Source organism: Geotrypetes seraphini, chromosome 3 (assembly GCF_902459505.1).
Source record: "Geotrypetes seraphini chromosome 3, aGeoSer1.1, whole genome shotgun sequence".
Classification (NCBI taxonomy): Eukaryota; Metazoa; Chordata; class Amphibia; order Gymnophiona; family Dermophiidae; genus Geotrypetes; species Geotrypetes seraphini.
In genome coordinates this window covers 387,294,452-387,316,476 of record NC_047086.1, presented here as the reverse complement: position 1 = coordinate 387,316,476, position 22,025 = coordinate 387,294,452, and the positions used below count along the sequence as shown (strand labels likewise).

Below are 22,025 nucleotides of genomic sequence, written 5' to 3'. Positions count from 1 at the left end.
GGGTAGTGTGCTCAGAGAGGAAGGGGCGAATTTTGGTGATATTGAAGAGATAGAAGCCACAGGTTTTAGCAGCTTGTTGGATATACCAGTTTAGTAAAGGTTGGTCAACTTTGAAGTATTGGGGTGCAGCTCATTTTAACTTTACAAGCGTTCAGAGCAGCCAAGAACTGGCAGAGAGGAACAAAAGGAATGGATTAGGTATATGGATATATATTTTGGAGGAATGGTAAAAATATGTATGGAAATATTATTATTGTGAATTGAATTGTAATGAATATCTCACTGTATTATATTTTTGTATATTTATTTGATTCCTTCAATAAAATGTTATAAATAAACCCATAACTTTTCCCTGTCCTTTATGCTACCCGCTAACAAGCGAAGACTCCTAAACGTAATGGCAAGACAGCAAGTAGTGCACGCGCCTCCTACAACCGCCACCTCGCAAGAGTGCCGGAGGGCAGCGCGCGCGCAGTTTAGAACGTGCCGCCATCCGCGCGAAGCCGGTACCACCCACCTCTGACCCCGCCCCAGCCAACCGGCTCCCGTCGTTCTCGAGGGCTTGCGTCATAACATGCGACGCGCGTCGCGGTTCCCATCGCAACTGACACACGCTTTGGTTGTTTTGTTTTCTGGGCGATGTGCTGTGTGAAAAACGTTAGGCAAAAATGCCTAAAGCCAGGTGAGGCTCGCAGCGCGTTTTATCTCTTTTTTTTTTTTTTTTTAGCTTCTGCAGGGGTGGGCGTTTACCGAGGCTGTGGTTCTTCTTCCCGTTTTTGCCGCTGTGTAATATACCGAAGTCGTTGTAGGAGGGGGGGGGGGGGGGGCGCGGGATAATCGTGTCTGCGCAGGGCTCACTTTTTGGACGGCATTTCTTGCAACAGCTGCAGTCGGTTGATTGGGGCCTGAGTGGTTGTGCGGCACCGGGATTAAGAAGCCCGTACTGGAGGCTGCCATAAGGAGACGACCTTTTCGGTATTGAACGCAGGGCTAGAGTTCCTCATTAAGTTCATTACAGCGAATTTTTTTTTTTTTTTACATGGTCATTAAGACTTTTTGCGCTTTGCAGTGGGTGCTTATTTGTAGTCCCGATTAATCCCTTTGAAATGGTCGAGGCGTAATAGTTCAGTAAGGAAGTGTACAAAACAGACCTGTCACAACATCTTTTGCAATTGCTAATAAAGATAATTTTAAAAAAACCCAAAAAACTGGGTTTTTGTTTCTTGGTAGTTCTGAAGAGAACTTAAAGATAATTGCTATCAAGAAGAACCTGTTGTATTTGCCAGTAGTTAAATTACTATTATATGATTTCTTCCAGGTGAAAATAGAAGATACAGTACTTGATTGGATTTCAGTATAACACTAAATAAAATCAAGATACATAATAATAGCCTTACTGCAGGGGTGCCCACACTTTTTTGGCTTGTGAGCTACTTTTAAAATGACCAAGTCAAAATGATCTACCAACAATAAAATTTAAAAAAGCACTCTGTATGCAGAGAAAATGTTAATTATCATTTATGTTTGGGGGGTTTTCCTCCATGACAGACACTCTACACAGGATACTTGAAACAGTTGCAACATGGATGAATAACCACAAACTGAAACTGAACCCAGGCAAGACAAAATTCATGCTCCTCGAAAATAATAAAACCCCAACTATAACAAATCTAGTAATAAACTCAATCACATACCCCATACAACCTACTCTAAAACTTCTGCGAATGACAATAGACAGATGCTTACCATGCAACCACAAATCAACAAAATAATACAAAAATCATTCGCGGTCATGAGAAACTTAAGGCAGGTTCAAAAATTCTTCGACAGATCACAATTCCAGCTCATTGTCCAGTCCCTAGTCCTAGGTCTTCTAGACTACCGCAACATACTCTATTTCCCCTGCCCCACAACCATGTTAAAACAACTACAAACAGTTCAAACACAGCGCTAAGATTTATCTATTCACTGAGGAAACACGACCACATCACAACGGCATACCTAGATTCACACTGGCTCCCAATACAAGCAAGAATACAATTCAAATTCTACTTCCTACTATTTAAAACCATAAAGGGAGATAGCCCAGCCTACCTAAACAACCGCCTACCTCAGCCAGACACAGAACTCATAAACCGTTCACTCATCCCCCAATCAGAGGCGTCAAACAAAAAAAAAACTATGTGATGGCCTTCTGGCCACACAAGCAGCAAAACTAGACTACCAACTTTCCAATTTACTGATAACGACTCCAGACTACAAATTGTTTAGAAAAGAAATAAAAAACCATCCTATTCAAGACATCCTTGAAGACAAACTAACACCGCAAGACTCATCCCAATTCTCTGAAGCAACTCGCTCTACTCTTCAATTCCTCTGGAAATGGCCAGATAACTTCTTTTGTAATCTGCCTTGAACCGCAAGGTATTGGCGGAATAGAAATCACTAATGTAATATAATGTCAAGGAAGATGACTTTAAAATATGCAATGTCACCTCAGTAACAACTATATAAAAATAGACAAATAAATCCCTCCCCTTTTACTAAACCACGATATAATTTTTTAGCATAGGGAGCTGCGCTGAATGCCCCATGCTGGTCCCGATGCTCATAGGCTCCCTGCGCTAAAAGCCGCTATCGCGGTTTAGTAAAAGGGGGCCATAGTGCAAAATATAGCAGATATAAATTCTCAAAACGGACACATTTTGATCACTAAATTTAAAATAAAATCATTTTTTCTATCTTTGCTGTCTGGTGATTTCATGGGTCTCTGGTTGCACTTCCTTTGACTGTAAATCCGATATTTCTTTCTTTCTTTCTGTCTCCTGCATGCTTCCTCTCCTCCAGATCTCATTCCATTCCCCAACCAACATCTCTCTCAGTCCCTCCATGAGTCCAACTTTTTTTCCTCTCTCCCTGCCCCCTCCCCTTTCTTTCTCTCTCCCTGCCCCCCACTTTTTCTTTCTTTTTCTCTTCCTGCCCCCCTTTCTTTCTATCTTTCTTTCTTTCTCTCCCCCCCAAGCCACTGCCACCGATTTCTCCCTGCTTCCCCAACATCAGGCCTGGTGTGTACAAGCACCAGCCTGACATCAATTTTGACATCGGGGAGGAATTTCCAGGCCAGCCAGGCAGCGATTGCTCTTTATTATGTTTGCTATATGAGTAAACTATGCTTTTAAGAGAGTTTAATTTTATGCTATCAATTAAATATCTCTGGCTTCAAAGTTTAGTAAGTTATACCTTCTTTGATTGGCCATACCCAGGAAGCTATGTGTTTCTCTACCTGACTTTATTATTCTTTCCCAGCTTGGGTTTCTAGTTTGGAACTCTCTCCACCATTGATTATGACCAGTAGTGGTTTAATGTCTTTTGCAAGTAATGATTGGTTAGAGGGCAGCAAACATTCTCTCTAAATGGCCTTCATGTTTCTCAGTTTGCTCATTGGTCTTTCACTGCCTTAGTTGAGGTTATTTTGCCTTCTGTCACTTCTCTGTTGAAGCTAGTTATATTTTTTAAAATGTTATGTTATAGGCTTATATTCCACCAAATTCTCACAAGACGGAGTTCTAGGTGGGATTTAAATAATAATTATATGACAGCAGTTTCTTATTTCTTTCTTTTTTTTTTGCAACGTTATGCCCTGCGACAGGTCCCCAGAAAACTTCACTTGGACTGTGGCTCCTTTGGAAGTTTTCATGGTAGGCTTCTTCTGTTCTAGTTGTTCTCTGAGAGATCACTGTTTATCTTTTCTGTTGTGGATCAACAAGAATGGTCTTTATTTTTCAGGCTGAGGTACCGATCTTAACTGACTCATGTTTCGCACATCTCTGAGATGTTTTCCAGTCCCCCATCCACATACTTAAAATAAATAAATGAGGGGAATCTTTTGGATTGGGTCTCCTGTCTTGGCAAGTTTCAGGATTCAGCTGTTTTGTCATCTGTAAGAAAGAGTTGTTCTGACAAACTGATGCAGTTGCTTGTTTTTTGTTTTAGTTCTTTATTCATTTTTTAATCTTACATCAAGGGTACAAATAATAAAACATTTAGAAATTAAATACATCACTTGAATTTCTTTCTAGTATAACATCAAATATATAAATTTATTCCCTTCCTTTAGCATTTAATCAAAAATATACAAATATAAATATTCTTTTATATTGATTAAACCTACAGTAAACTTTAAACCCTCTCCCCCCATTTACAAATATACTTTCAATAGAAATTGGTATCTATTCATTACAGTAAGTTGTCAATGGCCCCCAGATCTTTTTAAATTTATTATAATTCCCTTTTTGAATAGCAATTATGCTTTCCATTTTATAAATGTGACATAACAAATTCCACATTAAGGTATAATTTAATCTACTGCAGTTTTTCCAATTACTTGTGCTATGTTGAATGGTAACTCCTGTCATAATCAATAAAAGTTTATTGTTGTTTGATGAAATCTGACTCCTTGTTCTCATTGACATACCGAATAGAATTGTATCATATGATAATGCTACATGATTCTCTAATAAACAATTAATTTGGGACCAAATTGATTTCCGAAAGGCCATGATAAAGGGACAATAGAATAATAAATGATCTAGAGTCCTTGCTTCAAGTTTACAATGCCAGCATCTATTAGACTTAGAGCTACATAAGAACATAAGAAGCGCCATCTCCGGATCAGACCTTCGGTCCATCAAGTCCGGCGATCCGCACACGCGGAGGCCCCGCCAGGTATACACCTGGTTTATTTATAGCCACCATATCTTTGTATGCCTTTCTCAAGGAGATATGCATCTAGTTTGCTTTTGAAGCCTGGGACTGTCGATTCCGCAATAATCTCCCCTGGGAGAGTATTCCAGATGTCCACCACTCTCTGTGTGAAGCAGAACTTCCTGACATTAGTCCTGAACTTGTCCCCCCTTAGCTTCATTTCATGTCCTCTTGTCCGTGTCAAATTGGACAGTGTAAATAATCTTCTCTGCTCTATTTTGTCGATTCCTTTCAGTATTTTGAAGGTCTCGATCATATCCCCCCGCAGTCTCCTTTTCTCAAGGGAGAACAATCCCAGTGTTTTAAGTCGATCCTCATATACCAGTTTCTCCATACCCTTCACTAGTTTAGTTGCTCGTCTCTGCACCCTCTCCAGCAGTTTTATATCCTTCTTTAGGTAGGGAGACCAATGTTGGACGCAGTATTCCAAGTGAGGTCTGACCATTGCCCTATAAAGCGGCATTATTACTTTCTCCGATCTACTCGAGATTCCTTTCTTTATCATGCCCAACATTCTATTTGCCTTCTTTGCCGCTGCCGCACATTGTGCCGACGGCTTCAGGGTCCTATCTATCAGTACACCCAGGTCTCTTTCTTGTTCACTTTTTCCCAGAGTTGCACCTGTCATTTTGTACTCGTATTCCTTATTCTTACTGCCTAAATGCATTACCTTGCATTTCTCCACGTTGAACCTCATTTGCCATTTCTCCGCCCATTTTTCTAACCGACACAAATCGCTCTGGAGTTCCTCACTATCCTCCTGCGATCTGATTGCCCGGCAGAGTTTTGTGTCGTCTGCAAACTTGATGATCTCACTGGATATTCCGTTTTCCAAGTCATTGATATAAATATTAAAAAGGATCGGCCCAAGTACCGAGCCCTGGGGTACACCACTAGTCACTTTCTCCCAGTCAGAGAACTTCCCATTTATGCCCACTCTCTGCTTTCGGTTTTCCAGCCATTTGCCTATCCATCTTTGTATATCTCCCTCTATGCCATGGCTTTGTAGTTTCCTGAGAAGTCTTTCGTGTGGAACTTTGTCGAACGCTTTCTGGAAATCCAAGTATATTATGTCCACCGGCTTTCCACTATCAATTTGCTCGTTCACGGTCTCAAAGAATTGGAGTAAATTCGTCAAACACGATTTCCCTTTCCTGAATCCATGTTGACTGGGTTTCATCAAGTCGTGTGTGTCCAAGTGCTGAACTATGCTATCCTTGATCAGTGATTCAATCATCTTGCCGGGGACAGACGTAAGACTCACAGGTCTATAGTTGCCCGGTTCTCCTCTCGATCTTTTTTTGAAAATTGGTGTGACGTTTGCTTTCTTCCAGTCGTCTGGTATCTGTCCAGTTCTGATTGACAGGTTTGCAAGTTTTTGCAATAACTCTCCGATTTCAACCTTCAATTCCTTCAAGACTCTCGGGTGAATTTCATCCGGTCCAGGGGATTTGTCACTTTTAAGTTTGTCGATCTGGTAGTATATCTGATCCAAGTTCACTTCAACTGTGGTGAGGCTGTCCTCTATTTCTCCTGTAAACAGTTTCTCCGCTTCAGGTATTGTTGAGGTGTCCTCCTTTGTAAAGACGTCTAACATTTGTAATTAAACTGGGGGTCTAAAATGCTCTATGTAACAAAAAGAACCAAGTTTGTGTCATAGATGCAGACACTGTACACCTTATCCTCCAAGACCAAATTCGTGGCCATTGAGACGCAGAAATTTGATGCTTAATCTCAATGCTCCAAATGTCTCTGAGGCCAGTTTTTGGTTTTTTTATTTATAAATCCTGTTATCAGTTTATACCACTGTGCAGCTTGGTGTCCCAAGAAGTCCGCCTGAAAGCACAAGAATTCCAGACTATATTGAATTTTCCATTCAGGGAACCCCTCCTGAATAGCCTGCTTCAGTTGCAACCATTTAAAACTTTATGTTTTATTAAGACCATATTTTTGCTGCAACTGTGAAAAATCAAGCAGTTTACCATTTGAAATTACATCGTCTAAAACCCGTATACCAGCAATAATCCAATGCTTCCAGACGACTTTAAATCCGCCAATTTGAATCTTGGAGTTAAGCCATATAGATTGATTTGTTGACTTATGAATTGGGTTAGGTGTTAAATTACTGACATAACGTAATGTTTCCACGTATCCATTAATATTTTATTATCTTTATATTTTCTGGGCATCTTAATACTGAGAACATGACATAAATGTAAAGGAAACACGAGTCGCCATTCCAAATATAACCAATCTGGTGTATTTTCCATGAGCTCTGGGAGGACCCAATACATACCCTGGTGTAAAATATAGGCTTGATGATACCTAAAAAATTTTGGAAATTTACCCCACCCTCCATAATTGATTTTTGTAGAGATACTAAAGCAATTCTAGGTCTTTTACCCAGCCAAACAAATTTTGTAAGAATACCATTTAATTTTTTATAAAAGGACCCTTGAAAAAAAAGTGGTATCATACTCATTTGGTAACAAACCACAGGCAATATCATCATTTTAATAATTTGAACTCTTCCCCCACCAAGAAAGATGTAAAGGATTCCATTGCTCACACATTTCTGTTACTTTCTTTAATAAAAGTTTTTCATTCTCTTTTATTGTGTCTTCAAGTGTATTTTTAATCCAAATACCTAAATACTTTAATCCATCTTCCTTCCATACAAAGGAAAATGAGTCAGTAGTCTTTAGTACAATGTACGTTAAGTGGCAGAATTTCTGATTTACTCCAATTTATCTTATATCCTGAAAATTTTCCAAATTTCTCTATCAATTCAAGCAAGCATGGAATGGAAGTTTCTGGATTCCTCAAATAAAGCAGTATATCATCTGCATATGCAGAGACTTTATATTCCCAGTCTGTACGAAGAATACCCTGTATCCCCTTTACTTGTTGAATAGCTAATAACAAGGGTTCTAATACAATATCAAAGAGCAAAGGAGATAATGGACAGCCTTGTCTAACCCCCCTCCGCAAGTTAAAATGCTCTGATAATTATTAACTACCAGTAGTGTTTAAGCCCATTAGATTAACGGGTGCTAGATGTGAAATGTTAACATTTAATCGGAGAGACAATCTGGACTCTTTAGAGAAACTCATTGCACAGTCTCGATTTAGGGAGCGGAAAGAAAAAAAAAAGGTGGGGGGGGGCTCAGGGCGATGAAAGCTGTCTAATGTAACTCTTGAGCCCGTCCACAATTTAGGAGCGAGAGAGAGAGGGAGTGCAGGCTGACCGCCTCTCTTGCTTTTGAACCTGGGCAGAGGCCGAGCCGGGGAGGGAGGGAGTGACATCATCATCCCGAAGTGAATAAGGTGGGAGAGCAATTTCAAAGCCTCGGGCAGCGGCGGCTCCTCGACCGATCCGCATTTACAACAGCCCCACATTTGCGGTCTGGCTGGCTCCCCCACCAAAGCCCTCCCGCGTCCTAAGCCTCTCCGAAGGCTGGCTCCCACAAAAATATCTCTGCCGTTGTGACATCAGAGAGGTCTCCGACGCTGATGCTGCTTCCGAGAGAAGCCGCTGCCGCAGCCCCAAACAGAAAAACAAATCTCCATGGGAGCCAGCCCCCGGAGAAGCCTCGGACACAGGGCCGGACGCAAGAGGAGCCACCACCGCGAAAAACCCCAGCAAGGGAGCCTGCGAGACTGCGAGTGCGGGGCCGTTGCAAACAGCTGACTTCTTCGGCTTCCCCTATTATCTCCACCGCCGTAGTCTCTTTTTTAATCTGGGGAAACCACTGTGCAGAAAATGCCATAGCTGGAGAGCAGGGAGTGCCGCCGTAGTGCGTGGGGCCGTAGTAAGCGCACATGCGCACTCTTGCCGACCACGGATCTATGCATCATGGAAGCACACCGATAAGAGTGTGCATGCGCCGCTTAGGGTTTTATTATAAGAGATATACAATCTTGCAGTTGGGGAGCTATATACAATGTTTGAATCATTTGTATAAATCCAGAACCTATACCAAACCATTCTAATGCTTGATACATAAAGGTCCATTCCACCCGATCAAAAGCTTTCTCTGCATCCAAAGACACAGAGAATGCTGGTTCATTCATGGCTTTCCAGTTATTGGTAATATGTTGTATGGCGACTCCTGTCATAATTAATAAAAGCTTGTTTAAGGAAGAGAGGAATATTGGCAATGGGTCTGTAGTTGGCAGCTGAGGAGACAGGTTTTTTGGGGGTTTTGATGATAGGAGTCACAAGAATATGGCCGAGTTCCAACGGGAAGTAGCCAGTGGACAGGCAGAGAGAGATCCAATTGAAGAGTTTGGCTTTGAATGGGAAGAGGGCTGTTGTCATGATAGTCGGTGGACAATTATCTAGTAAGCAGTTGGATTTTGCATATTTAGAGTAGAGCTTGAGGAATCGGTCCCAGTCTGGGTTTTTGAAATGATTCCAGATCATGTCTGAAGCTGAGCCTTTGCTTTCAGGGGCAGAGGGATTGATTGAAGGGTCAGTGCTTCTGGTTACGAGAGACATTTTCAGAGTACGAATTTTTTTGGCGAAGTGGTCAGCTAGGTTTACAGTGGAGGGTGGGAGATCTGTGTGTGAACGTTTATGTAGATCAATATCAAATAGGGAATTGACTATTTTGAAGAGTTCTTTGCTGTTCAGCGAAGAATAATTGATTTTTTGGGAGTAGTGTTTGCAACGCTTTTCTTTAAGTATTCTTTTATACTCTTTAACTTTTAGACGCCAATTGTACCTGTCGTATTTTCCTGATTTGCACCATATTCTTTCTAATTTACGTCTTAATCTATTATATTTTATAACTAAACATATCAAACTAGAAAATAAATTCATCCTTTAAAATAATTATTAAATTATCCTTAAATAAGAATTTATTAATTAATTCAACAAGCTTTCAGATTAATTATAATAAACAATTATAAACCAAGTTTAAAATACTATTTTCATGTCATTATAAAAGCAAGCATCTCTATTCCTAGCTTAAAAATAATATCTAAACGTTTTCCCAAATTGATTTTAGGAAAATCTCATGCAACCCCCCTTAACCCAATCATTAAACTAAATTATTTATTGTTTTATGAATTTCAATTTTCAATTTCATTAAATGTTATTTACAAAATATTAATAAAAAATTCAGATTATTTTCACATACAGAAATTAATTTAAAAGAATTAGTTCATTCATATTTTCTTATTAGAATTTGTAGAACCCCCAACAGTGCAATATATATTCTTTAACTGTTTATTACGAATGGAACATCCTTTATATGTATACTCTATAAAGATGATTTAAAGCTAATATCAATGATGTCTTTACTCCATTTTAGTACAATATATTAATTGATGTTATTTCTAGCATGCTATTAAATGTATGTCCTTTTAGTCAAGAGACAACCTTCTTATTCTTATTTTTGAGTCTTCTTATTTTCAAATAAAGTTGACACTGTGTTCACACATGCTCTGACCAAGTATTTCCTATGTCTGGATCTTTCAGATCTGCCCTGTCCATCAACCTCTGCTTTTCCTCTTGTTTGATCACAGTACTGTATTTGTGAGCCAATTTAAAAATCTGTGCGACTGTCTGACAGTCCAAAGTATGGGTAAACCAGACGATTTCAGGTTACACTTTCAAACACTTGTAACAAATTGACCTCTGGCACTGCTGACGAATGTAACGAGGCCATTTCACAAAGTGATTCAGAACTCTTCATGCAAATGTAGAAAAGGAAAATGGTCTATTAAAACAACACAAACCAACTGTTATTTCCTTTGACGTTCAGTACAGTATTGAGTAGAGATGGTACAGGTTAGGTGCATGCTGGCTCTCAATAACCCGTCTTATTTTTTCTTCAGGCCCAATGTTTCCACTTCCTCAGCGCCTATGATTGAAATCATCTGAGCTTCCATAATAATAACTCTAACATTCCGTCTGTATTGAATCACTCTATAGCCAGCAGACGATGCTAAAGTCAGATATTGTATGTCCGATTTGATTTCTTCAAAATGTATAAGAAATCATCTGGTCAAAGATATTATAATCTCTAAGTCAAAGTGACGTCCTTACCGGAAATATAGTATGAGGCGAGATCAAAGGAAACTGTCCAATCAGACAGCCACACATGAAAGCTCTATATTCCACTCTGAAATTTAGCAGTTAAACTGTAAATTATTTAACCCTTTCCTATTCAGAGGACACTGTTGAAAGTTATACCATCTCCATTTATTAAAACTTAAAACAAGCCCCAACCTTTTCAAAAGCTGAAATGTTTTAAAGATTTAAAGAGTTAGAGAATAATATTAATAAAGCCTTTTCAACAAAACATACCCACAGATCCATCATGTTGTATGTTAATTTAAAATAAGAATTCTCATTCCATTGGTGTAGCTTGCTGCGATATAAATTCTTTTAACTTTACTGAGTCTTGAAAATGTAAAGATTTGTTTTGATATGTTACCCGCATAACAGCTGGGTAAAAAAGACCATATTGAGCCCCTAGTTGTTTAAGCTGAGGTCTTAATTGAAGAAATTGCTTCCTGGTATCTGCAGTTCTCTTTGCAAAATCCGGTACCAATAGGATTTTTGCATCTTTGTAGTTCAAATTTTTATTTTGTTTGGCGGCTTGAAGAATTTCAAATGCTTGTTGATAGCGCAGTACACAGAATATTAAAAGTCTTGGACCAGTATATCCACTATTTCTTTTTATAGGAATTCTGTGTGCCCTTTCCACTTGAAATGGAAATTTTGATGTCAGTGGTATTAATTTTGGAATAAGCATTTCTATAAATGCTACTGGATCTTTCCCCTCTACATTTTCAGGTAATCCTAAAAGTCTTATATTTCGCCTTCTTGCACGGTTCTCCAGATTTTCAAGTTTTGCAGAGAACTCTTGTATTTTCTGACTTTTAAGACACGTTTTTTGGCATGTTATAACTGTCGTCTCCGTTTTTTCCAATTTGCTTTCCACATTATCCATCCTTATAGTGATGGCATCCATAAACTTGTTACCTCTTCAATTACAGTGGAAAGCTTTTCCGCGTTGCTCTGTAATAATTCTCGGATATTCTTTAAATTATTTTTATACTTGTTTTATCCGGTGAATCATCAGCTAACGGTACCCTGGATGGTTTTGTAAGATCTTGCTTGCTTCTTTTTGATTTTCCACCTGAAAATGCTGCTTCTGTATTAAATTGTTTAGAGGCAGCCATAGTTAGTACAGAGGTTTTGTGTTTTATTTTTAAACTTGATATCCGCGATCGAAAATCAATATAAAGTATCCTGGGTAGACAGAGCTACTTAGTTACATGTCCATTAGCCAGCGCAGTTGCCTGTTTTGACAAATCTGAAGAAGCCAACGGTATTGCAAAGCTCAAGGGGGTAAGCTGTATAGCAAAGATGAAGAAGCTAGCGCTGTTGCAGAAGCTGGCTGTATTCTACAGCTGCAAGAGATCTCCTATTTTGGAGAGTCGGTTTTATTGCAAATCAGGAAGATGCATTGTTTTGCCACACTGGAGAGTCAGCTTATTTCCATCCTGTCTGGTTCACCTAGGTTGCAGATGGAAAGCAGTGTTCATCTCATTTTGTCAGTCAGCTCTGTTTTGGTTTCCAGTTTCAGTTCCATTTTAATTGAAAATTGAATTTTATCTCTTGTGTTTAAGTTTGCGCCTTCTGCTGTATTCCATTTTGTGGCTAGTGGCTATACCTCTTCTTCGCAGTCTCAAATGCATTACTTCCTGAAGTTTTGAGCTGTACTTTGCCTTAGGGATCTCTTCTCCTTTGCAAGCTGAGGCTGTCAGCTGTATTCCTCTTCAGAAGTCTTTGTTACTTGAAAGTAGGTGATCCGTAAGACTATGGTAAAAAGTCAGCCTTATCAGAAGATGCCTTCACAAGTCTGAATATGTGTGGCTGATTGATCCTGATTGTTGACAGAGAAAGCAAAGTTTCTTACCTATGATGGTGTTTCTCTGGAGGCAGCAAGATATATCAGCACACTTCACTTCTCTGCCCACCCGCCTAGGAAGTTGACAGCCTCTATTTTAGGCTAAGGGAACACATGAGGTAGTTCTCACTGTACACTGTACAGTTCCCACTGTACAATGCGAGCTATCTGTATAGTGATGTTGGATGTTGCCCCACTTGTATATCTGAGTTGTCTTGCTGTCTATAGAGAACCACTGTTAAAGGAAAGTAACTGTTATGGTTAGATTGCATCGGTATTTAATGAACAATGCCACGTGATGGCAATATTGACAATGATTTATGAGAATCTTTTTTTTTTTTTAACAGTGACAACCTCTGGGATATAGCACTAGCCAGAATTCATAAAAAAGAAAATTTGGAAAGCAAGGAAGATGCGGATGGACTGGAAATTTGGGAGCGATCAGTGTTCTTCATTGGCAATAAAAATGGGGTAAAATAACTTCCTGTTTTGTATGATTGTTAATGAAATGTCAAGTGGTGTATTTTTATTAAAGAGACAGAGTAACCTAGCCTAATTCAAAAGTCAACAAGGATAAATGTTACCCAGTAGCGTTCACATTAGAATAGTGGAATAGGTATTTACAACTACAACTAATCATTTCTATAGAGTTACTAGACATATGCAGCACTGTTCATCAAAACACAGAAGACACAGTCCCTACTTGTCAAGACAGATAAACTGAGTAAGAAGTTGCATCTGTACACAGTGCTCAGGTGGAGGAATTACAGAGGAAATGATAAGACAGATATTGGGGCTTAGAAGGTGGGTTGAAATTTGGAATTGAAAACATCGTCAAAGAAGTGGGCTTTGAGTTTGGATTTGAATTCTGCCAGAGATGGAGCTTGACGTATCTAGTTAGGTAGTTTGAAAAAAGATTTAAAAGCTTTAGATTAAGAGATTCAATGCCAAATTTATATTCTTTTTTTTAGGATATACAGTATGGGGCTCATAATCGAAAGAGAAAAATGACCAAAAACCAGCCTAAGTCGGCACTTGGATGATCATCAATCAAAAACATCCAAGTGCCGATAATAAAACCGGGTTTTGGATGTATTTATAAATGACCTGGGCCTTCATAGCGCCGCTGAACGACTATAGCTAAACGGGGCGTGTCAGGAGGAGTGTCAAGGGCGGGATTTGGGCGGGACGTGGGCAGGCTTAGACTTAGTCGTACTGCATGTATAACCGAAAGTTATACAGAACAGGATCGACAGAACTTGGACGTTATGACTTAGACCATTTAAAACAGTGGTCTCAAACTCAAATCCTTAGTGGGGCCACAATTTGGATTTGTAGGTAATTGGAGGGCCGCAGAAAAAATAGTTAATGACTTATTAAAGAAATGACAACTTTGCATGAGGTAAAACTCTTTATAGTTTATAAATCTTTCCTTTAACAGTTAAAGGAAAGATTTATAAACTATAAAGAGTTTTTACCTTATGCAAAATTGTCATTAACTATTTTTTCTGCGGCCCTCCAAGTACCCTATTTTTTCTGCAGCCCTCACATTTAAAGTTTAATATCTTTCCTTTCTCAAAACTGACACATTTCAATCACTATATTGAAAATAAAATCATTTTCCCTACCTTTGTTGTCTGGTGACTTTATTTTTCTGTGCATTTAACTATGTTTCCAGGGTCTTCTTGTCCTTTGACTGGTTTTCTCTCCGTCTTCACTTTCTGCCTTGCATCCATCTTTGGCATTAACTTAATATTCAATTTTTCTGCTTTCTTTTCAAAATCTAGGTTTCCATGTCTTACCTTCCCTTCTATCTCTCTCTTCTTCTGTCCCTATTTCCATGGTCTGACATCTCTTTCTTTCCTTTCCATCCCTCCCTCCTTCCTCTCTTTCCCCTGGTCTGGCATCTGTCTCCTTCCCTCCCCCAACTTTTTTTTCTTTCACCCTGCCCCCTTCTTTCTTTCTCTCTCTATCCATGCCCCCATTCTTTCCATATGTCTGTCTTTCTCTCTCTCTCTGTGCCCCCTTTCTTTCTTTTTTTCTTTCTCCATGCCCGCCTTTTCTTTCTGTCTTTCTCTCTCCATGCTCCTTTCTATCTGCCTCCCTGTCCCCTCTTTCTTTCTTTACTTCTCCCTGCCCTCCCCCAAGCCACCACCATTGGGGAACAGGCCGCCACCGCCGCAATCAGGTAACAGGCCGCCACCATCGGGGAACAAGCTACCGCCGCCACAATCGGGGAATAGGCCAGCGCCAAGGTCTTAACTCTCCCTGCTTATCTTCCCCAGCGCGGGGTCGACCAATTCATGCCGCCCAACGTCAATTCTAACGTTGGGGAGGAACTTTCGGGCCAGCCAGGCAGCGATTGGCTGGCCCGGGACTTCCTCCCCGATGTTAGAATTGACGTCGGGTGGTGAGAATTGGTCGGCTCCGAGCTGGGGAAGATATGCAGGGAAAACTAAGACTTGTTCCCCGATTGTGGTGACTTGGGGGAGAGCAGTGGGAAGGGAAGCAGATAGGGGATTCCTGCTTTAGGCGAGGACAGATTGCAAGCCGCAAAATAGTCCCTGGGGGGCTGCATGCGGCCCGTGGGCTGCGTGTTTGAGACCGCTGATCTAAACCCTCCCAGCCATTGAAGCCCTCTCCAGCCCATCCTCTCCCAAACAGCCATATACAGACACAGACTGCCCAGTACTGGCCTTAGTTCAATATTTTATATTATTTTCTGATTCTAGATCCTCTGTGTTCATCCCACGCTTCTTTGAACTCTGTCAACATTTTCCTCTCCACCACCTCTCTCGGGAGCGAATTCCAGGCATCCACCACCCTCTCCATAAAATAGAACTTCCTAACATTGCTCTTGAATCTACCACCCCTCAACCTCAAATTATGTCCTCTGGTTTTACCATTTTCCTTTCTCTGGAAAAGATTTTGTTCTACGTTAATACTCTTCAAGTATTTGAACGTCCGAATCATATCCCCCCTGTCCCTCCTTTCCTCTAGGGCAGGGGTCCCCAAAGTCCCTCCTTGAGGGCCGAATCCAGTCGGGTTTTCAGGATTTCCCCAATGAATATGCTTTGAAAGCAGTGCATGCACATAGATCTCATGCATATTCATTGGGGAAATCCTGAAAATCCGATTGGATTCGGCCCTCAAGGAGGGACTTTGGGGACCCCTGTTCCAGTCTCTCCTCATACATCTTCTGGTGCAAGCCTCCTATCATTTTCGTCGCCCTCCTCTGGACCGCTTCAAGTCTTCTTACGTCCTTCGCTAGATACGGTCTCCAAAACTGAACACAATACTCCAAGTGGGGCCTTACCAATGACCTGTACAGGGGCATCAACACCTTCCTTCTACTGCCTACGCCTCTCTTTATACAGCCCAGCATCCTTCTGGCAGCAGCCACCGCCTTGTCGCACTGTTTTTTCACCTTTAGATCTTCGGACACTATCGCCCCAAGGTCCCTCTCTCCGTCTATGCATATCAGCTTCTCACCTCCCAGCATATACGGTTCCTTCCGATTATTAATCCCCAAATGCATTACTCTGCATTTCTTTGCATTGAATTTTAGTTGCCAGGCATTAGACCATTCCTCTAACTTTTGCAGATCCTTTTTCATATTTCCCACTCCCTCTTCGGTATCTACTCCGTTACAAATTTTGGTATCATCTGCAAAAAGGCACACTTCTCCTTCTAACCCTTCAGCAATGTCACTCACAAACATATTGAACAGGATTGGCCCCAGCATCGAACCCTGAGGGACTCCACTACTCACCTTTCCTTCCTCCGAGCGACTTCCATTAACCTCCACCCTCTGGCGTCTATCCGACTGCCAGTTTCTAACCCAGTTCACCACTTTGGGTCCTAACTTCAGCCCTTCAAGTTTGTCCAACAGCCTTCTATGAGGAACCGTATCAAAGGCTTAGCTAAAATCTAAGTAAATTACATCTAGCATATGTCCTCGATCCAGCTTTCTGGTCACCCAATCAAAAAATTCAATCAGGTTCGTTTGGCACGATTTACCTTTTGTAAAGCCATGTTGCCTCGGATCCTGTAACTCAGGGATCTCAAAGTCCCTCCTTGAGGGCTGTAATCCAGTCGGGTTTTCAGGATTTCCCCAATGAATATGCATTGAAAGCAGTGCATGCACATAGATCTCATGCATAATCATTGAGGAAATCCTGAAAACCTGACTGGATTGCGGCCCTCAAAGAGGGACTTTGAGACCCCTGCTGTAACCCATTAGTTTCAAGGAAGTACACTATCCTTTCTTTCAGCAACACTTACATTATTTTTCCAACAACTGAAGTGAGGCTCACCGGCCTGTAGTTTCCTGCATCATCCCTGTGACCACTTTTGTGAATAGGGACCACATCCGCTCTCCTCCAGTCCCCAGGAACCACTCCCATCTCCAGAGATTTGTTGAACAAGTCTTTAATAAGACTTGCCAGAACCTCTCTGAGCTCCCTTAGTATCCTGGGATGGATCCCATCTGGTCCCATTGCTTTGTATACCACCTATAAATCGAATATACTATTTGCCATCAAAATTAGGAGTAGGAGTGAATCTAGAGTCTGAATTAGTTAACCTAAATGCTGATGGAGCCTTAAATGTTACAGATTTGCTTAAGACAACATTATCTGAGACCTCAGAAAGATTGCAGTTATTAATTTCTTTAGTTTTTGAGCAAGATGTAAATGCTTTGTTTAGAATCTATTTTCGCACGTCATAAATATTGTTCTATGGAAAAAAAGTATATATGTACCCATATATAACTAGGCAGACGCAGGAGCGTAGAAAATTGTTTCTTGCAATGAGTCCTGAAATATTGTCTTTAGGTGGAACATTTCTTCGAGCCTACTCCTGCAGATGTCTAGTTAAATATATAGGGGGTTAAATATGTATTCTATTCTCCCAAAGAGCTGTGAACCTTTTTAGAGCTGAAGAAACTGGCAATAGGGAACGTTTAGATATTTAGATCAGCGATTTAAAATAAGGGGATTTAAAGTTGTTAAGCCAATGCCTGATTAACTACAGTGGTACCTTGGATTATGAGCATAATCTGTTCCAGGAGCATGCTCGTAATCCAAAATGCTCGTTTATCAAAGTGAGTTTCCCCATAGGAAATAATGGAAACTCGCTTTGATGCGTTCCCCCCCCCCCCACGAGAACCAGCATTGCTCCCCCTGAAGGCCCCCCTGCCATCCGGCACCCCCCCTGCGATTCGGCACCCCCCACCACGATCCGGCACCCCCTGATGTGATTGGCCATCCCCCCGCCAAGATCCGCACCCCCCTCCGATGTGATTGGGCACCCCCTCCCAGCCGCTTCTTATCCTCATCTGAGCACCGGCACCGGCATGTCTGTGCTTGGTGCCGGTGCCCGAAGATCGGCCTCCTCTTCTGCTGGGCCTTGAGCATCTGCGCATGCTCAAGGCCTGCGAGTTCACGTTCTGAATGCTCAGATCCTTAAGGCCCAGTAGAAGAGGAGGCCGAAAAAAGGTCAAAAGCGAACCAGCTTGGTTATCCAAAGAGGTGAAGGATGCAGTGCGGGAAAAGAGGAAATCATTTAAAAGATGGAAATGAGAAAAAACGACAGAGGCCTGGAACTGTCACAAAAACGACCAGAAAAAGTGTCATATAGTGGTAAGAGACGCCAAAAAAGTTTATGAAGAAAAGATAGCAAAAGAAGCCAAAAACTTTAAGCCCTTTTTTAGATATATAAAAGGAAAGAAACCAGCAAGAGAGGCAGTGGGCCCTCTCGATGACCAAGGAAGGAAAGGGTCAATTAAAGAAGACAAACAGGTTGCCGATAGGTTAAATTCATTTTTTGCATCTGTCTTCACAAATGAGGACACTGCAACAATGCCAGAAACAGGGAGGATATTCACCGGAGGCATAGAGGAAAGCCTCGCAACAGTAAATGTGGAGTTGGACATGATATACTTTCAGATTGACAAACTAAAGAATGACAAATCCCCTGGACCGGACGGAATTCACCCGAGAGTATTAAAGGAACTTAAGGTGGAAATTGGGGAACTATTACAATCCTTAGCTAACATTTCAATTAGAACCAGGCAAATACCAGGCGACTGGAGGATAGCAAATGTCATCCCAATTTTCAAGAAAGGATCAAGAGGTGAACCGGGAAACTACAGACCTGTGAGTCTCACATCGGTCCCTGGGAAGATAATTGAAGCAATAATTAAAGATAACATTGTACAACATCTGGAAGATCACAACCTAATAAGAGCTAGTCAACACGGCTTCAGGAAAGGGAAGTCATGTTTGACAAATTTACTTCAATTCTTTGAGAAGGTGAACAAACACATGGATAGTGGACAACCAGTGGACATAATTTACTTGGACTTCCAGAAAGCATTTGACAAAGTCCCACACGCAAGGCTTATGAGTAAATTACTAAGTCATGGAATAGGAGGAGAAGTGCACAGATGGATCGGCAAATGGTTAGAGAACAGAAGGCAGAGGGTAAGCATAAATGGGAAATTCTCGGACTGGGAGAAGGTGACTAGCGGCGTGCCCCAGGGCTCTGTTCTTGGGCCCATCTTGTTCAATATTTTTATAAATGACCTGGAAGAGGAGACAACATGCAATATAATCAAGTTTGCAGATGATACAAAACTATGTCGAGTGGTGGGCTCTCAAAGGGACTGCGAGGATCTTCAGAAAGATCTGAACCAGCTGGAAAAGTGGGCGATAAAGTGGCAGATGAATTTTAACGCAGACAAATGCAAGGTAATGCATCTGGGAAAGAAAAACAAAGAACATGAATATAGGATATTGGGTGTGACATTAGCCAAATGCGAACAAGAAAGGGATTTGGGGGTACTGATAGACAGAACCCTAAAGCCATCGGCTCAATGCGCGGTGGCGGCGAAGAAAGCAAACAGGATGTTGGGCATGATTAAGAAGGGGATCACAAGTAGATCAGAGGACGTCATAATGCCACTTTACAGAGCAATGGTCAGACCACACTTAGAATACTGTGTCCAACACTGGTCACCATACCTTAAGAAGGATATAACTCTACTGGAGAGGGTGCAGAGGCGAGCCACGAAACTAGTCAAAGGTATGGAGAATTTGAGCTACAAAGAACGCCTCAGAAAGCTGAGACTGTTCACCCTCGAAAAGAGAAGACTGCGAGCAGATTTGATAGAGACTTTTAAAATATTAAAAGGATTTGATAAAATTGACCAGGAAACAGCATTACTGACATTTTCAGATGTGACACGGACAAGAGGTCATAGCCTGAAACTGAGCGGCAGCAGGTTCAGGACAAATGTCAGGAAGTTCTGTTTCACACAACGAGTGGTGGGTGCTTGGAATGCTCTCCCAGAGGAGGTTGTGGCAGAGACTACTGTTCTGGGTTTCAAGCGCAAGTTGAATTCATACCTTCTTGCAAATCACATCGGGGGATACGGGAAATCCGGGTCTCCAATAAGGAGCACCTAACTGGGCCTCCGCGTGTGCGGATCGCCGGACTAGATGGACCTAGGTCTGATCCGGCGAAGGCGTTTCTTATGTTCTTATGTTCTTTTCTTTGTTTCCTTCCATACGGGGATATCCCACATTTCCATTCCCAGTTCACCATGGCTTTACTTTGCTGGTTTCCTTTTTTTCCCAGCATATTTCTTATGAAGTGCTGCTACTTCTTGTCAACCTTGCACTGGCTCTGGTCATTTTGGAGACATACCAGATCTCTCTTATAGCCCTCAAGGGGAGCATTTTGAACATGTAGCTTTGCTCCCAATTCACCACTCTTTCTTTCTATGGTCCACAGTAATGTTTTCTCTCCTTACTACTGTGTTTTTTTCCTAGTTTCCTTGAAACTATTCTAACCAATGGGAACCATGCTTTCCTTTTGCTTGACTTAATTCCCTTTCACTTCCCTCTGTGTCTTCCTGAGCACTCCTGGGTTTACCTGCTCTTTTAGGTCAGTTCATCTGTACATTTGGCAGTATCCATTTATTCTTTTTTTTCTTTTTGAATTTTTCTGGCATATTCCTCGCCTGTGTTTGGATTCCCCTGCTGCTATGAGATCATCTATTATTTACAACTTCCATTACTATAGTATTCCCTGAATTTTTCCCCTTAACCTCTTCTTGAGGATAGGGTTTTGTTTTGGGTTTTTTTTTGCTTAGACTGTATTTATCTCCTTCCCTTGCATCCGAGTACTCGTATCACACAGTATACCTGATTTTCTTGCGAGGCAACAAACATTTATGCTTCCTTAGAGGCCAACTCTCCCTCCATCCCTTTACTAAAGTCAGGGAGTCCCATCTGTGAGAATATGCTGCCTGCTTGTCCTAGGATTAAAGCACAGTTACTTACTGTAACAGGTGTTATCCAAGGCTAGCAGGCAGATATTTTCACAACCCGCCCACCGCCCCAAGTTGGCTTCTTCATTTGGGCATAGAACTGATGATCTTGCAAGCTGGCGCCAGGCGAGAAGGCACTTTCGCATGCTCAATGTGGGCGGTCTCGAAGCTTTGTTAAAAGTTTAAAGTGACAGTACACTTTACCACTGTCGGTACTGGGGCCCATGGATGATGTCGCCCATCTGTGAGTTTATGTGCCAGCTGTCTCCGGATAGCACCTGTTACGGTAAGTATATGTTTTATTGTCCTATAAAAGATGCTAGACCACATGTTTTTAAAGACTGTTGTATTTTGCAGGAAGAAATGGTGTTGCACTGTATTACAGAAAATGGATCCATTTTTTTTTTTCTTTTGCAGTAAATAGTATTCCTTATCTTTTCTGTCCTATATGTGTGACAAAATATTTTGCACACTTAGAGATTAGTATAAAATATTGTTATAGAACTTGATTAGTGGAATTAGCCAGTCATTAGATGTTCTAGCTCTTGAAAAATAAAGTACCTGTACTTGGATGTTTAAGTAGTCTCCCCTGGTGTTTACTGCTAGTACATACCTTTCCTTCACAGTTCAGACCAGATTCAGCTAATTCACAGGAAACCCATTATCACTTCAGTAAATCAGTAGGTAATAAGGACTTGGAGATTTAAACACAGTTGGTCAGATTAATCATTTAAGTGATGTCTGATTGCGTAATGGACTAGTTTTGTTGTTAGGTACCACTGTCGGCAGCTTCTAATTAAAATAATAAGTAGCCAGGGAAGACTGGCGGTAACATTTTCCTTTTATCAGTATAATGGTTAATTATCTATGTATGTATGTTTTTATATTCTTATTTTAAGTGGCATTTCTAAAATTAATGTATGCTTTCCATTATTTTGCTTCTCTAGGGAAAGACGACAATTATTCTGAGGTGTTTGGACAGGTATGGTGCTGTTTGT

The 22,025-nt window shown here is 41.1% G+C and overlaps 1 protein-coding gene across 6 annotated transcripts in view; it reads left to right on the top strand.

The window, feature by feature from the left end:
• The first annotated feature begins 550 nt into the window (after nt 1-550).
• Nucleotides 551-22,025, top strand: part of DYNC2LI1 (dynein cytoplasmic 2 light intermediate chain 1) — a 94,942-nt gene continuing 73,467 nt past the window's right edge. For 5 of the 6 annotated variants that reach the window (XR_004538736.1, XR_004538737.1, XM_033936845.1 and 2 more), the window contains exons 1-3: nt 551-682; nt 13,040-13,163; nt 21,975-22,009. Coding sequence is in view for 3 of the 6 variants with exons in the window: in XM_033936845.1 (XP_033792736.1) it covers nt 669-682; nt 13,040-13,163; nt 21,975-22,009 (173 nt within the window). In the remaining 3 variants the exon portion in view is untranslated. Of the gene's footprint in view, nt 683-851; nt 976-13,039; nt 13,164-21,974; nt 22,010-22,025 lie in introns of those variants that run through there. The other variant, XR_004538738.1, reaches the window with a different exon arrangement.